Source organism: Lemur catta, chromosome 3 (assembly GCF_020740605.2).
Source record: "Lemur catta isolate mLemCat1 chromosome 3, mLemCat1.pri, whole genome shotgun sequence".
Classification (NCBI taxonomy): Eukaryota; Metazoa; Chordata; class Mammalia; order Primates; family Lemuridae; genus Lemur; species Lemur catta.
This window is the reverse complement of record NC_059130.1, coordinates 104,209,851-104,224,286: the sequence shown is the minus strand read 5'-3', so window position 1 is coordinate 104,224,286 and position 14,436 is coordinate 104,209,851. Positions and strand designations below refer to the sequence as shown.

The 14,436-nt window shown below is 59.0% G+C and overlaps 1 protein-coding gene across 1 annotated transcript; it reads left to right on the top strand.

Annotated features, from left to right (window-relative positions):
- The first annotated feature begins 5,287 nt into the window (after positions 1-5,287).
- HCRTR1 (hypocretin receptor 1) lies at positions 5,288-12,694 on the top strand. The gene is made up of 7 exons (XM_045548433.1): positions 5,288-5,518; positions 5,721-5,899; positions 7,032-7,275; positions 7,630-7,745; positions 9,317-9,540; positions 10,621-10,742; positions 12,477-12,694. Exons 1-7 carry the CDS (start codon positions 5,320-5,322, stop codon positions 12,659-12,661), a joined length of 1,269 nt encoding a protein of 422 aa, XP_045404389.1. The 5' UTR covers positions 5,288-5,319; the 3' UTR covers positions 12,662-12,694.
- Positions 12,695-14,436: the final 1,742 nt, after the last annotated feature.

Here is a 14,436-nt window from a genome sequence, read left to right as displayed (position 1 = left end):
ACCATAGAGGTGGCGGAAGTGACGAGCCCAAGATCACCTGGTACACGTGGCACAGCTGGCAGTCTAACCCAGCCTTTCTGGCCCAAGTCCTGAGCTCATAACCTCCCCTCAACACCACACCCAACGCAGTGTGCGATTGGTTGGTTCGTTCTGTGGGTTCTCGTGCATTCCATTTCCCCTCCCGCCTCTGCAGGCTCCATCCTCCTGCATGTGATACCACCCTATTCGTCTGCTACCTGAGGGCCTCCCCAGCCTAACCAAGAGGCCCCATCTCTGCAGCTGACCTGGCCGTCAGTGTTTGTTGAGTGTGCATGTGAGTAAATGGACAGACAGAAGGCTGCTGGCTCCTTCTCCCTTGCTCCCGCCACTGGCTTGCAGGTGCTGTGTAGTTTTTGGAGTCACCAGGGATGCCTGGCTCTGAGTCCTGGTCTCCTGCTCTCCTAGAGGATGCTGGTCCCTTCAAGCTGCCCAGACACTGAAGAAGGGGCCTCCCTGAGGAGAAGAGGCACGCAGGCTGAGGGCCCAGCCTGACATGGGGACACGAGGTCTCTGAGTCCCTACCCTGGGCATGAGCTCCCAGAGGCCAGTGCTGGTGGACCCAAGGACCACAAAGCCACAGCTGCCCGGGGCTTCCCTAGACTCAGCCCGCAGAAGCCCCCTGTCCCGCCCCACAGCCTGCTGGCCCTCCCCCACCCACACTCGGCTTGGCGTGTGGTCTCCGTTCCTCTGTAAAGCGCCTCTACCCTGCCCAGAGTTTTCCATCCATGGTCCGAGGTCTGAAGCAGCATTAGCAAGTTGAAAATCCAATTGCCCTTCAATTACTCCAGTCCTAGCCAGACAGAGGTTACTGTAAGTCACATTGGAAGGGGGAGGGAGGAGGAGGTAGCACCTGGGGCCAGGGCCCAGCTGACACTTGAAGATGAATGTGACAGGGACCTGTGGCTCAGAGGCTCAGGATTAGATCAACAAGGCTAAGGCTGGCTGGTTCCGGGAAAGAGGTCTTGTAGGCCCTGGCTGACAGGCAGCTCAGGCAAGGCAAGGGCTTCGGGCCAGGCCTCCCTGGGCAGAGGAGGCGCCAGGGCTGAGGGTCTAGCCTGGAGAGGGAGGGCCTGAGGTCCCTGGGTTCCTCCCCTGGGCATGGGCATTTTGCCAGAAGTTCCCAGAGGCCAGTGCTGTTGTACCCAAGGATCAAAACCCCACGGCTCCCTGTGGGACTTCCAGAGCAGCTCTGGCCCCCCTGGGGCCCCCGGGATTTTCTGCGAACACACATCTACTCTCCCTCATGTTCATGCAGGCCAAATAGCCAGCCTCCCCCATCTGCAGCCTGTGGCTAAGTGGGCCACTCATGCTCCCTTGTCCTGGGGAGCAGCCATCTTTGGGGTACCAAGGGATGGGGGGGTTGGCAATGGAGATCTCTCTTAAGGGAAGATGAGCCTGGCTCTGTGAAATCATATGTTACCAGTGGGAGGATTCTCAGCTGTGGGTCTCTCCCCACACAGACACGTGCCCCCCACCATGTATAATGACTGCAGGAAGCCGGGGAGCCCCTTGCTCACTCCAACCCAGGGGGTCTGGGAGGCCCTGAATGATGGAGTTCTGAGCTCTGGGCTGGGTTCTGAGCCTGGGCTGCGCCGGGCTCAGCGGGCGCCCACTGCCCACGCAGACAAACACAGATCCATACCTTCCGCATCACTGGCTGCACCTTGTTTGCTGCAGCTGTCATTTGAGTGTCCCTGCACGATCTGCCTCCGATCCCCCCCACATACAGCAGCCCCCTCCCCAGCCCCTCCATGGCAAACAGTCACCGTTCCAGATTCAGGGGGGACGTTAATCTGGGGTGATCTGATGAGTCATTGCCATGGGAACAGATGTACCAAGTTCCATGTACGCACATTTGCAGAGCCACGGACACAAAGGCGTGCCCACACTCCCAGGGAAACCCGCTGGGAGACCAGTGCTAGTCACCACAGTTGCACGTGCAGATCCACCCCCCACCCCCAGCACACACACACATTCCTCATAGATGCAAACACCAAAACACAGGGACAAATCAAGACCCAGACACATCCCACCCAGGTGACTCCCAGTCATCAACCCAGAGCCTGTCCCCTACCCATATGCACAGAGACACAAACACACACACACACACATTCACACATTATTAATGGATTCCCTAGACACACACAGCCCTCACTGGAGTACAAGACTCAAACACAAACACACACATATGCACAGGCATGCAGTTGTGTACACACACATGCACACACACACATGCCAGCCCCTCTTCTGAGTCCGCCATCCATCGCCCTACCTCGGCCAGCCCCTAGGGCAGGCAGGACAGAGTTCTGGAACCACAGGGATGCTATGACCCATCACAGAGGATGCCGTATCTGCCCCCAAGGACAAAGCTCTGCCTCAGGTTGAGCTTCAGTCCTCCCTCCTGTTCTGCAGAGGTGAAGGTCCCTGGCCTCATCCCTTGTGCCGCCCCGGCTCCCCTCCCACATGTTCTGTGCCTAAGAGTGCTTCTCCAGAACCTTTGAAAAGGGCTTTGTCTGTGACAGGGAAGATGATGGTTAATCTCAAGAATCACCTCCCAGGAGGGAAGGAGTGTGAGTCTCAGAGGGTGGGAGAGGAGGGTGGGGTTTGACGTGTTAGGAGGTCCTGTCCTGAGGCACGGGACAACCGAGGTGACTGCCTGATGCCCAGGAGGCCACCCTTCGCCTACTGTGATTCCCAGAGAGCCCTCCCTCCAAACCTTCACACTTGCTGTTTCTTCTACCTTGAATACCACAATCCTGTGGCAGGGTCACCTTCCTGCTCATCAGGTCTCCATGGAGATGCTCCTGCTCCAGGAAGCCTGTCCTGATGCTCTGGCTGAGTTGATCTGCCCTTCTGTGCTCCACGGCCCCCTACCGCCCCCCCGCCCCCGGCGCTCCCCTTACACCATAGGTCAACTGTCTGCTGTGCACCTGCCTCCCTGCAGCCGCCAGAGAGCCTCGGGAGGGCAGCGTGGGCAGCGAGGGCAAGGGAGGCCGGTAGATCTGAGAGGAGCCTGGGCTTGAATCCCAGCTCTGCCTCTGCGGTGTGACCTTGGGCAAATCACTGCCCCATGTGAGCCCAGTGTCCTCATCTGTAAAGTGGGGACAATAACTACCTCACCAGGTTGATGTGGAGATTAAATGAGACCACGCATCACGTGCACTGTACAAAAAATGGCACCTGTATTATTATAGAGCATTGCCTGGCTATAACGCAGCTTAATGAATAGTATTTGTTGAATTAATGACCCCCCCTTCCACCTCGCGTCCTTGTCTTTGGAGGGGGAAAGCAGAATGAACAAAAAGAAGGATTCGAGGCAAATAGAATCGAGGGCTGGGAGATGGGCGAGCAGGGCTTTCTGGCATCGCCGGGAGCTGGCTGTTCCAGCAGCATCCGGAGCTTGGCTGGAGGCGGTGCAAGCGTCCTCCCTCTCACCGCTGTGACCCACCTGTGCCATCGTCCTCATCAGCGAGGTGAGGCAGCCAGGGGGGTGGGGCTGGGCTCCATCTCTGCCCTGTGGCCCCCCGAAGCCGCCCCGGGCCCGCGGGCACACACCAGGTGCGCCCTGAGCGCGGAGTGGCCAGGGGCACGAATGTTGAATGGATGCGGACGGTATGAATGAGCGCAAGGGCGCATGAATGGATGGACGCGTGAAGTGGGCGGCCAGGAGGAACCGGAGTCTCCCTCCTCCCTCTGGGTCTCGGGGCTGGGACACACGGCGCGGAGACCTCCGGGGGCTTCCTCCCCGCGCGGCCCCTCCCGCCTGCCCCCTCCCCGCGGCGCGCAGTCCGGCGGAGCCCGCGCACGGCACAGCCCGCGCTGGAGCAGGGCCGGCGCCCAGCCCCGCGAGCCGAGGCGGCGCAGCCTTGGGAGGGGGCTGCCCCAGCCCCCTCCCCCAGCCCCGGCCCCCTGCAGGAAGGCGGAGTCCCGGGTGCAAGGTCAGGGGACCAGCAGCCGAGAACGCCTGGTTCCCGAAGCCAACAGGTGCGGGGCGTGGGGGACCCCCAGGCCCAGGATGGGGGTTCCAAAGGACGTGCCGCGAGGGATGGGGGGAGCCAAGAGTCTCGGGGGTAAGCTGGGTGCTGTGAGACTGGGTCCCCAGCCGGTTCTGCCCTCCTCCGGGCAGGCTCCTGCGGAACCCCTAGCATCCTCTTCCTCTCGCCCCCGGAGCCCCCAGCAGTCCCCGAGGTGCAGAGAGGTCCCGCCGAGGGAGCGGGTCCGCTGGCGCTCGGTGGGGTACAAGGAGTCCCCTGTCCCTCCCCCAGGGGTCTCCAGGGACCGGCAACCCTCCCGCACACGTCTGGGGTCGTCGCAGCAGAGCGAGGGAGGGAGGGGTCTGCGGGCGGGAGGAGGGAGGGGCGGGGAGCGAGGCCGGATTTATGAATGGAGCGCCGCCTGCGCGCCGGCCCAGCGACTCCTGGCGGCCGCCGGGAGCGTCGCGGCCCAGGGGACTCCAGGGGGGCCTGGCAGGGGGCCTGAGGGCCGGGCTGCTGGGCCTGGGCTGTGCCCTCGTTCTCGAGGAGGTCGTCAGCTCCTTCCCACCCGCGCCGCCCCCCTACCCCGGCTGTGTGCGTGTGTTTGTATGTGTGTGCGCGCGCCCCCCGGGAAGGTCTGGCGGGTCTGGTGGGAGGGGCCTGGGTCTCTAATGCCTCCCTTGACCCCTTTTTTCCAACCAAAAATTAAGGCCTGTGAACTGGCTCACGAGAGAGTATTTGCAATCGGAATGGCTTCCCCTCCCATATCTGTGGCGTTTGGTGGGTTCAGACAGACCTGGCTTAGCAGCTTTGTGACCCTGAGCAAGGGGCACAACCTCTCTGAGCTTCCGTCTCATCCGCGAAGCAGGGCTCCCTAATCATGGTAACCAGCAGTCCGCGAAGCCGCCTTCCCGTGCCAGGGTCCTGGTGACGCGCATTCGAGCGCGGGACTCCTCGCCACGGGCCTGCGAGGTAGGTATGGTTACTGCTCCGGGGACAGATGGGAGAACCAAGGCTGAAAGAGGCAGGGACGTACCCAAGGGCAACCTGTGTGGAGCCCGGATGCAACCCAGGTCTTGCTCCAATGATGTCACGACCGTGAGGATTAAGAGGGAGCTTATATGCAAATGCCTGGCACACTCCCTAATGTGTCCTTCCTTTCCCCACCCTTCCCTCCCTCCCTTCCTTCCTTCAGGAAGTTTGGGTCTAGGACCCCACAGACCTGGGTGCAAGACTCTGGGCCCCCGAAGGTAGTGGGCTGAGGGCTGGCCCGGGATGCCCCTCAGCTGCCCGGGCTCCTGAGCTCATGGAGCCCTTGGCCACCGCAGGGACCCAGATGGGGGTCCCCACTGCCAGCGGGGAACCGTCCCCGGTGCCTCCAGACTATGAAGACGAGTTTCTTCGCTATCTGTGGCGTGATTATCTGTACCCAAAGCCGTACGAGTGGGTCCTCATCGCAGCCTACGTGGCTGTGTTCCTCGTGGCCCTGGTGGGCAACACTCTGGGTAGGTCTAGGTCTTGCCCTGTGGAGCTGCAGACTTCCCCTGGGGACTGGAGGGGGTCCTGGGCCTTGCCTGCGCCCACCCCCGCCAGCCCTTACCTCCAACTCCAGGGGTGCTGGGAGGGGAGGGGGCTCGCTGATGGGGCGGAGCTAGGGTGGACGTGGCTCTGCCTCCCACTTGACCTCACCCCGACCCCACCCTGCAGTCTGCCTGGCTGTGTGGCGGAACCACCACATGAGGACAGTCACCAACTACTTCATCGTCAACCTGTCCCTGGCTGACGTGCTGGTGACAGCCATCTGCCTGCCAGCCAGCCTGCTAGTGGACATCACTGAGTCCTGGCTCTTTGGCCATGCCCTCTGCAAGGTCATCCCCTACCTACAGGTGAGCTCTGCCCCACCACCCTTCCCCACTCCCTGTCACACCTGTACAAACCTTATGGCCTTACATAGGTCTCAGTGACCCTCAGACTTGCCTTCCAGACAGGTCACAGTGGCTCAGAACCCCTTCAGTGTCATTGTCTACTGCCAGCAAGGGTGGGCCACCAGGTCAGACACTCAGGACACAGACACAGCCCCACATACGCATACAGAGATCCCCTCCTGGTCACACCCACAGACATATACAGGGACACATGTGGACACATACGGTCACCTCTAGGTACCTGGGCACACAATAGAAGAGAGGGGCACAAGCCCACACTGACACGTACACATGTGGGGCCTGCTCCCTGATCCCAAGGGGGGCAGATTTGGGGGAGCCTGGCAGAAACAGTCTGCTCCCCTCCCTCCACCACTGGCCAGGGTCCTCCCTCCCCCAGGGGTAGGAACCAGGATGTCCAGATGGGGTTGGTGGGCTGGAAGGAGGGCTGGCCAGAGGCCAGTATTTACTCTCCGTTGTACCCTTCGGCCCTCCCCCTGCGCCCCAGAGAGCAGGGGCACCACTGGAGACAATGCCCACACTCACTTCTGCCTCCCAGAGTGAGGACTCCTTTTCCCAGCAGCTTTTCCTAACAGCCTGGGGAAGGGATGGCACCCCAGGGCAGAGAGAAATGGCTCCTGGACTTCCCACTATTTTGAGGTTTTCTACTCACCTGATTAACTCTGGTGACCCTGAGCATGGGGGTTACAGACAGGTGAGGTCTGCGCCTCACCTACATGGGGGTAATAGCCCCCACCTTGTGGGGTTGTTGTAAGGACAATGAGAACAGAGCCTGGCACACAGTAAGTTCCATAAGTGTATGTTATTATTCATAGTACAGGGCACCTACTATGTGCCAGGCCTGGAGCTGGGTATTTTCCATACATGATTTCACTTACTCTCATAAGAATCCTGCCGGGTAGATGGTACATTCCTGCTCTGCAGATGAGGCTCAGAGAGGGTGAGTGATTTGCCAGTAAGTGGCGGAGTCAGGATTTGCACCGCACCTGGCTCCCCGGTATCTCTGGGCTATGAGCCCTGTCACTCACCCACCCCCACGTCTGAGTGGCCCTGATGTTGTGTCCCCACGGGGCAGGCCGTGTCCGTGTCCGTGGCAGTGCTGACTCTCAGCTTCATCGCCCTGGACCGCTGGTATGCCATCTGCCACCCGCTGTTGTTCAAGAGCACGGCCCGGCGCGCCCGTGGCTCCATCCTGGGCATCTGGGCTGTGTCACTGGCTGTCATGGTGCCCCAGGCTGCTGTCATGGAATGCAGCAGTGTGCTGCCTGAGCTAGCCAACCGCACACGGCTCTTCTCTGTCTGCGATGAGCGCTGGGCAGGTAACGGTGGAGCCTTGGGCAGGCATCCCTAAGGTGGGCAACTCTGGGACGCATACCCCTAGGGCAGGTGTCTATCAGGGGCACTTCCGGGGGGTATGTCCCTAGAGGACACTGGGCATCTACCAGGGATACTCCCAGCATGGGTGTCTCCTCTAGTGTAGATATCTGCTAGGGGTCCTTCCAGGATGGACACCCCCAGGTTGGGCAACTCCAGGGTCTCTGTCTACCTTGATGCCTGTATGGGGTCCAACTGCCCATAGGCCTTGCTTTGGCCCTACTTGGGACAGGGTGACAATGCTAACCCGGGCAGCCCCTTGCAGAGGGGCCTGATGCTTGCTTCTCTTGGCCCTGCAGATGACCTCTACCCCAAGATCTACCACAGCTGCTTCTTCATTGTCACATACCTTGCCCCGCTTGGCCTCATGGCGGTGGCCTATTTCCAGATCTTCCGTAAGCTCTGGGGCCGCCAGGTGAGTGAGGCCCACTCTGGTGTCACTGTCTGGGCTAGGAGGGGGTGGGGCCGCTGGTCTAAGGGAGTGTTCTGCCTTCAGAACCTGCCATCCTGGCTGCAACCAGAGAGACAGACCCCAGAGACACGTTGAACTCAAGGCCGACAGTGCTAGTGGCCACCTGGAACGGCAGAGTAACTCACGTCCTGCTACGATTAGTAGCTCCCATTTACTGCGCCATTCACACCCAGCTGGTCTTGCATCTTCTTACCGCCGTATATTAATGTCATCCCCCACTTACATATGACAAAACCGAGACCCAGAAACTTCCCTCAAATCACTCAGTGGGTAGCATTTCAGGGACTAAAACCCAGATCTGTGAGATTCCAATGCTCAGTTTACACAATAATAGCAACTCCGTGTTACTTGCCAAATTAGGCGCTTTGCATTGATGTCTTAACAGCTATCTAACAAAAGAAGCAGTTTTATCAACTTCAAGTTCCGGGCCTGTCTCCTTTCCTCTGCTACGCACTGCCCCACGGTGCGTTTTGAGGGGTTTTGTGGGGGCAGGGTGCTCAGGGGCCCTTGGCACTAGCCGAAGTGAGACCTGGGTCGGTGCCTGGGCAAGAGGAGGATGCAGGCCAGAACACGGGCAGGCCGGGGAAGGAACGTTCACATGCATTCCCCATCACCTACACCCCGCAGACGGTTCTGCCTCGCACCCGGGCCATGCAGGGCAGTGGGTGGGGAGAGCACTGGCTCAGACCCAGGCCCTGCCTTGGACGAATGCCCAGTCCAGCGGGGCCCTTCCTGGCCGGCCAGCCTTGCAGTCCACCAATACTTGCCATCTGCTCCTCACAGACCCCCGACAAGAGGGGCACGGGCACTATCCAGACAGGAAACCGAGGCTTAGAAAGGAAAGAGAGTTGGCTGGTGAATGTCTGAGCTGGCCCTGGACCCCGAGTTTCCTGAATTCTAGCCCCATACCCCTCTGTTTTGGGGTGATGTGGGGGTCCAGTGGTGGGAGAGGCTTTGAGGATGTCTGCAGCTGCTCCAGGAGCCCAGAACCACCCCAGGCTTATGGGCACTGACCCAGGCAGGGACCTGTGCTCTGAGGCCCAGGCCATTCCATGTTGCCCACCTGCCCACCCCTCCTTGCCCAGGCCTCCCCCAGTGTGGTATGAGCCAGGGAGGCCCAACTCACCCCCATCCCCAACCCTACCTGGAGATTTAAAAGGGATGGATGGGCAGCTGTGAGGATGTTGAGACCCTGGGTTGTGGCCTGGGGCCTTATCAAGAGTCCCCCACCTCTCTGAGTCTCAGTTGCCTCATCTATAACTAAGGGCCAACATTCCTTTCCAAAGGCATGTTGTAGGAGGTTTCACCATGAGCTCATGGAAAATGAAAGTGCATTGTTCACTCTGGAGTCCGGAGTGTTAGTCTTTATCATAAATATTAGGTCCCTTGCTATTGCAAGGGTCTGTTCCCTGTGCCCAGCTCCACCCTGCCCCGGTGTCCAGCCCAGAGTGGGTCAGCCAAAGAGAGCAACCCTCCCAAGGGCAACACCCACCGCTGTCGTGTGTGCTGGACAGATCCCCGGCACCACCTCGGCGCTGGTGCGGAACTGGAAGCGGCCCTCAGAGCTGGAGGACCAGGGGCAAGACCCGAGCGCAGAGCCCCAGCCCCGGGCCCGCGCCTTCCTGGCCGAGGTGAAGCAGATGCGAGCACGGAGGAAGACGGCCAAGATGCTGATGGTGGTGCTGCTGGTCTTCGCCCTGTGCTACCTGCCCATCAGTGTCCTCAACGTCCTCAAGAGGTGAGAGCGCTGGGGAGGGGTCGGGGGTGGGGAGAAGTTTAGGGGTCAGAGGAAGGGGCTCTCCTTGCTTTGGGGAAAGACCTGGCTCTATCACACTTTTACTGTGTGACCTTCACACCTTCACTGTGTGACCTTGGGGCAGGTCGTTTCTCTTCTCTGAGCCTCAACCTCTTCATTCATAAAATCAATGGAAATTCACACATTCATCAGATTTTAGGGGGCTGGAAATGCAGTGAACAAGTGCACAAGACAGACAAGTCCCTGCCTCATGGAGGCTACAATCTAGTGGCAGAGAAGGGAAGTCAACAGAAAAATCGGTGTACGTGACGATGTCAGGCAGTAATAATTGGTATGAAGAAAAATAAAACAGGGAAAGAGGGTGGAGAGTGACAGTGACAGAGGCTGCTAGGGTTTGGAGTTTTGTTTTAGATATAATGATTTTTTTAACAAAAGCCCACTCCGAGGAAATGACATTTGAGCAGAGACTTGAAGGAAGTGGGAGAAAGAGCCATGCAGGTGTCTGCAGGGACTCTAGGTGGAGAGACACTGGGACACAGCAAATGAGTGTCACGGGGTGCCAGGGAAGGAACATGGCCTATTGGACAGGGGACAGTCTCACTTGGAGTTTGTGCTCAGCTAGTTCCTGGCTGTGTGATTTGGGGCATGTCACTTTACTTCTCTGAGCCTCAGTTTCCCCAACTGAAAAATGGAGGATGTCTGTGACTCATGTTGCTGCAAGGATGGATGAGAAGTGGCTGGGGAGCCCCAGGGGATCAGATAGCCAGTGACTGAGCAGATATACCCTGGTGCCTGTCCCTAGGCCTGCTGTGGTCACACGCTCTGTGCTCAAGACCCCAAAACTGGTGATCTCAGACCCAGAGGCCCAGGAAAGGGCTACGTGGTGGACAGATGTGTGCAGTGGGAGCTCTTGCGCTTTCCAGCTTGGGTTCTATGAGCAGCACCCTCCCAACACACACATACACACACACACACACACACACACACACACACACACACACACACACACACACACACACACACACACCTACCCCATTCTGACTGCTGTCCACCTGGTCCTAGGGTGTTCGGGATGTTCCGCCAAGCCAGCGACCGGGAAGCCGTCTATGCCTGCTTCACCTTCTCCCACTGGCTGGTGTATGCCAACAGCGCCGCCAACCCCATCATCTACAACTTCCTCAGTGGTGAGTGGGCTGGCGAGGCAGTGACTGAGGGTGGCCAACAGTCCCCAGGATGGGTCTCCCCCTCCCCAACCCAGGGCCCAAATAAAAGATGGGGGGGGGTGAGGTGTACCTGCTGTCTCCTGGCATTGTGACTCTGCTCTGGGAGCGTTTGCTCAGAGGAGCCCTGGTACAAGTGGGAGACAGGCCACGCTCCCAGCAGTGGCCGGCACCCAGGATCCAGTTTGGCAGATTCTGCAGACCAGTGAGTGAGTGGAAGGGCAGGGGCTAGGCCAGCTGTCTCTACTCGCACTCTGGTGCAGGCACAGCGGGACCTCTGATCAGCCCCTCTCTGGCTGGCACAGGCGGAGTCCATCTTCCCCAGAAGGAGCCAGGCCTGTGGGAAGAGGGCCCAGGAGCCCCTGCCTGAGGGGATGATTGCACAACCCAGGTGAGGGAGGGTCACCGGCAGAGAGAGCCCAGGCCTGGGAAAGGGCTGCCCCTGCCCAGCCAGACACACACTGGCAGAGTGGCCAGAATCTTGGGGGCTGTCCCTGGAACCACCTGCCTCCAGCACCAGCCCTCCCACTCTCCCCTCTGTAAGTCCTGGTCCCCTAGCCCCCCACTGCCACTCCGGGCCTCCTCTCTCGGCTGTGCCACAGGTCCCATCCCTTCCTGCGCCCTCCCAGTCTCAGGGTGGTAATGGCCCAGCACTCCCCCAACACACACCCCGCCCCCCAGCGCGGCGCAGCTCAGCAGGAGCGTGACTCACCAGGCTCTGACTTTCGGGCTAGGCTTCTAAAGGACTGGTCCAGATCACTGTTCAAGCCTGGACACAACTAATCTTTGAGAAATTGTTAAAAAGCTAAAGAAGGGATTGGGGTCAACAGTATAACCCTCACTGAGACTCAAGAATTACTCAGCAAAGGCTGCCTGCTGGTTTCCAGCTCAGAGAGAGGGGAGGGGAGGGCAGTAGATGCCCTGATGCACGTGCGCTTGTCTGGCCTACGTTTACTGAGGACCTACTGTGTGCTTGCCTGTGCTGGCCAAGGAGAGGCTGGCAGGCTGATGACACACAATCAAGGAGGTTTCAGTTCCAGACAAAATCTGTTTCCCTGGGATACGTGGGCTGAACAGGTGGTGTAGTGGTCCCTCCTTCCCCACTCGGTCCTCTCCTTTAAAAGGGCTTTGGAATTAGAACCAGGTTTGGCTCCTGGCTGGGTGGCCTTGGGCAAGCTACTGTAACTCTATGTGGTCTCATCTGTGAAGTGAAGATAAAAGACTTGAACCTGTCAGGGTGCTGGGAATGCTCTAGGGGACAGAGGCTGAGGCACCCGGCACAGTGCCTGGCACAGCATGACTGCCATATGCAAGGGTGGTGGCTGCTGTCATTTTCATCATCATGGGGCAGAGATGGGAAAAGCCTAGCAACAGCCAGCGGACCCTGATCCCTCTCCACATAATACACCAAGGAGGGCAGAGGTGACCTGAGGCCCCTGAGCCAGACACCACGTTTTGAGCCAGGCTCTGAGCCAGAGTGCAGTCAAGGAATCAGATGACAATTGCATTTCTCCTCGGGAACCTCTGTCCTCACTCTCCCTGGCAGAGGTTGCCTCGGGGCTCTCCATCCCAGCTCTACCCTCCCTCTCTGCCCTCTCTCAGGCAGCTCGGCTGGAGCTGCGTGGGTGGCCCTGGGCTCAAGGCCCTTTCCTGCTGCATTTGTCTCCTTATGGCTGTGTCTTTTGTCTCCCAACCAAGGCAAATTCCGGGAGCAGTTTAAGGCTGGCTTCTCCTGCTGCCTGCCTGGCCTGGGTCCCTGCGGCTCTCTGAAGGCCCCGAGAGCCTCTGCCTGCCACAAGTCCCTGTCCTTGCAGAGCCGGTGCTCCGTCTCCAAAGTCTCTGAGCACGTGGTACTCACCAGCGTCACCACGGTGCTGCCCTGAGTGAGGGCTGCCTTGGAGGCTCCAGCTCTGGGGGTGCAACCTATTCCCTGCTTGGGCTGCTCTCTGGCTCCTGGGGGATCCACTCATACCCCTCCAGGAAAGACTGCGGTGAGAGGCTGGGGCTCCAGTGCTGGTTTTCTGCCTGTGTGACTCTGGGCAAGTCACTTCCCCTCTCTGAGCTCGTGTCCCCTAAGCAGGGTTGATGTGAGGATTAAGCATGCTCAAGAAAGTGGAAAGTTCTCTGTAAACTGTGAAGTGTTGTGAACATGATTATTGTACTTCTCTCACTTGGCCATACCCCATGGTATCATCCATCCCCATCATCCTTCTGGAACTTGGCCTTCCTCCCAGAGACCCCTCTCCTACCCCATTACAGGCCTTCCTCGGGGTCCCCTCTAAAAATCCCAACAGGCATTTCCATCTGGTCCAGTGGCTCCCTAAAGCCCAGGGCTGCACTTGGCCAGCTGCTCAGATGCTTGTGTGAACTAATTCGGGCCCAGCCCTTCTCCAGAGAGCCACCAGCACAGCCCCACCCTCGCCAGGTGCCGAGTGCACACACCATAGACTGGACCTTGTTGGCTTTGTGGTGTGATAAAACACTCTCCATGGCCATTTGGCACAGAGGCCAGCAGCCCAAAGCAATTGTAATTAAAAGCCTGGCACTGAATGTTCCCTTTCCTTGTCATTGCACAAAGTCTGTGCTGCTTAGGTTAGGAGCAGAGGAAGGTGGGGAAGCTGGGGGGAGGGGAGAAGACAAGAAGGCACTGGAATGCTATTATTTGCTGACCTTCCACCCGCACCCCCACCCCACCGGGTCCCAGATGGACTCATAGCCAGGCCTCAGAGCACGCACTGTGCTGCCTCCTCAGGCATTGCCAATCACGGGATGCCCAGGAACTCGATCCTTGACACATCTGTCTGCTCACCGGCCCAGTGGCCTGTGGAAGGTGGGAGGTGGGGGGTAGGGTGGGCTGACAGCAGGTTGACAGACTGATTTACTATTATCTTCACCTTCTTGGAAATCAGGGCTTGCATCTATTTTCTATGAATTCAGAGGATAAAAAGAAAAAGCCACAGACTTGGCCAGACGTGCTCCATCTGCCACCGAGATGACTATGGGGCTGCCAAAGGCCCTGATCCTCGTTGCCAGAGCAGGATGTGGAGCGCAGGCTGAAGTGCTACTCTGCTGAGAGGAACGGAGACAGCTGTGCGCACCACCAGTCCTGCTTAACTTGATTAATGGAGCTGCAGGCCCCTCTGACCTCACCCGTCAAGAAGGGGGGCAGAGCCACGGTGCCGCCAGGGCCCAGCCCAGGAGTGCTTCAGCACCGCTCCTCTCGGGCACCCTGCTTTGCCCAGAGCAGGTGGAAGGTGTGGTCTCAGTGTGTCACCCGCTCTCTGGATGACTCACCAGCCCAGCTCTCTGTGGATGGTGTGGCTGCTGCCAGGAGGGATGGGCTGTCCTGCCCATTCCACACTCCCCCTGGCTGTAGATCCAAAGTTGCTGGCACAGTCATAGACAGGCCTTGGAGGTGCAGTGTGCAGAATGAGGTGTTGAGGGCTGGCCCCCAAGCTCAGAACCAACCGTGCCCACCAGGTCAACCCAGGTCTTGGGCCCCTCAGCCCCAGCTGAACACAAGGGTGAGCGGCTCTGACTGGCACCACTGGGTTTCAGCAGACACTTGGCTCAATAGGAACAAAGAACGACCTGCACTTCTAATGGCTGCAGTTCTACTCTACTTCCTGCTGGCTGGACCCAGCACCACGGTAGGCCT

What these genes read in the sequence shown, in the direction of transcription:
- HCRTR1 (XM_045548433.1), top strand. Translation starts at nt 5,320, where the DNA reads ATGGAGCCCTTGGCCACCGCAGGGACCCAGATGGGGGTCCCCACTGCC. An exon ending in CCTGGTGGGCAACACTCTGG is followed by an intron (nt 5,519 to 5,720) that starts GTAGGTCTAGGT and finishes CCCACCCTGCAG; the next exon opens with TCTGCCTGGCTGTGTGGCGG. An exon ending in GTCCTCAACGTCCTCAAGAG is followed by an intron (nt 9,541 to 10,620) that starts GTGAGAGCGCTG and finishes ACCTGGTCCTAG; the next exon opens with GGTGTTCGGGATGTTCCGCC.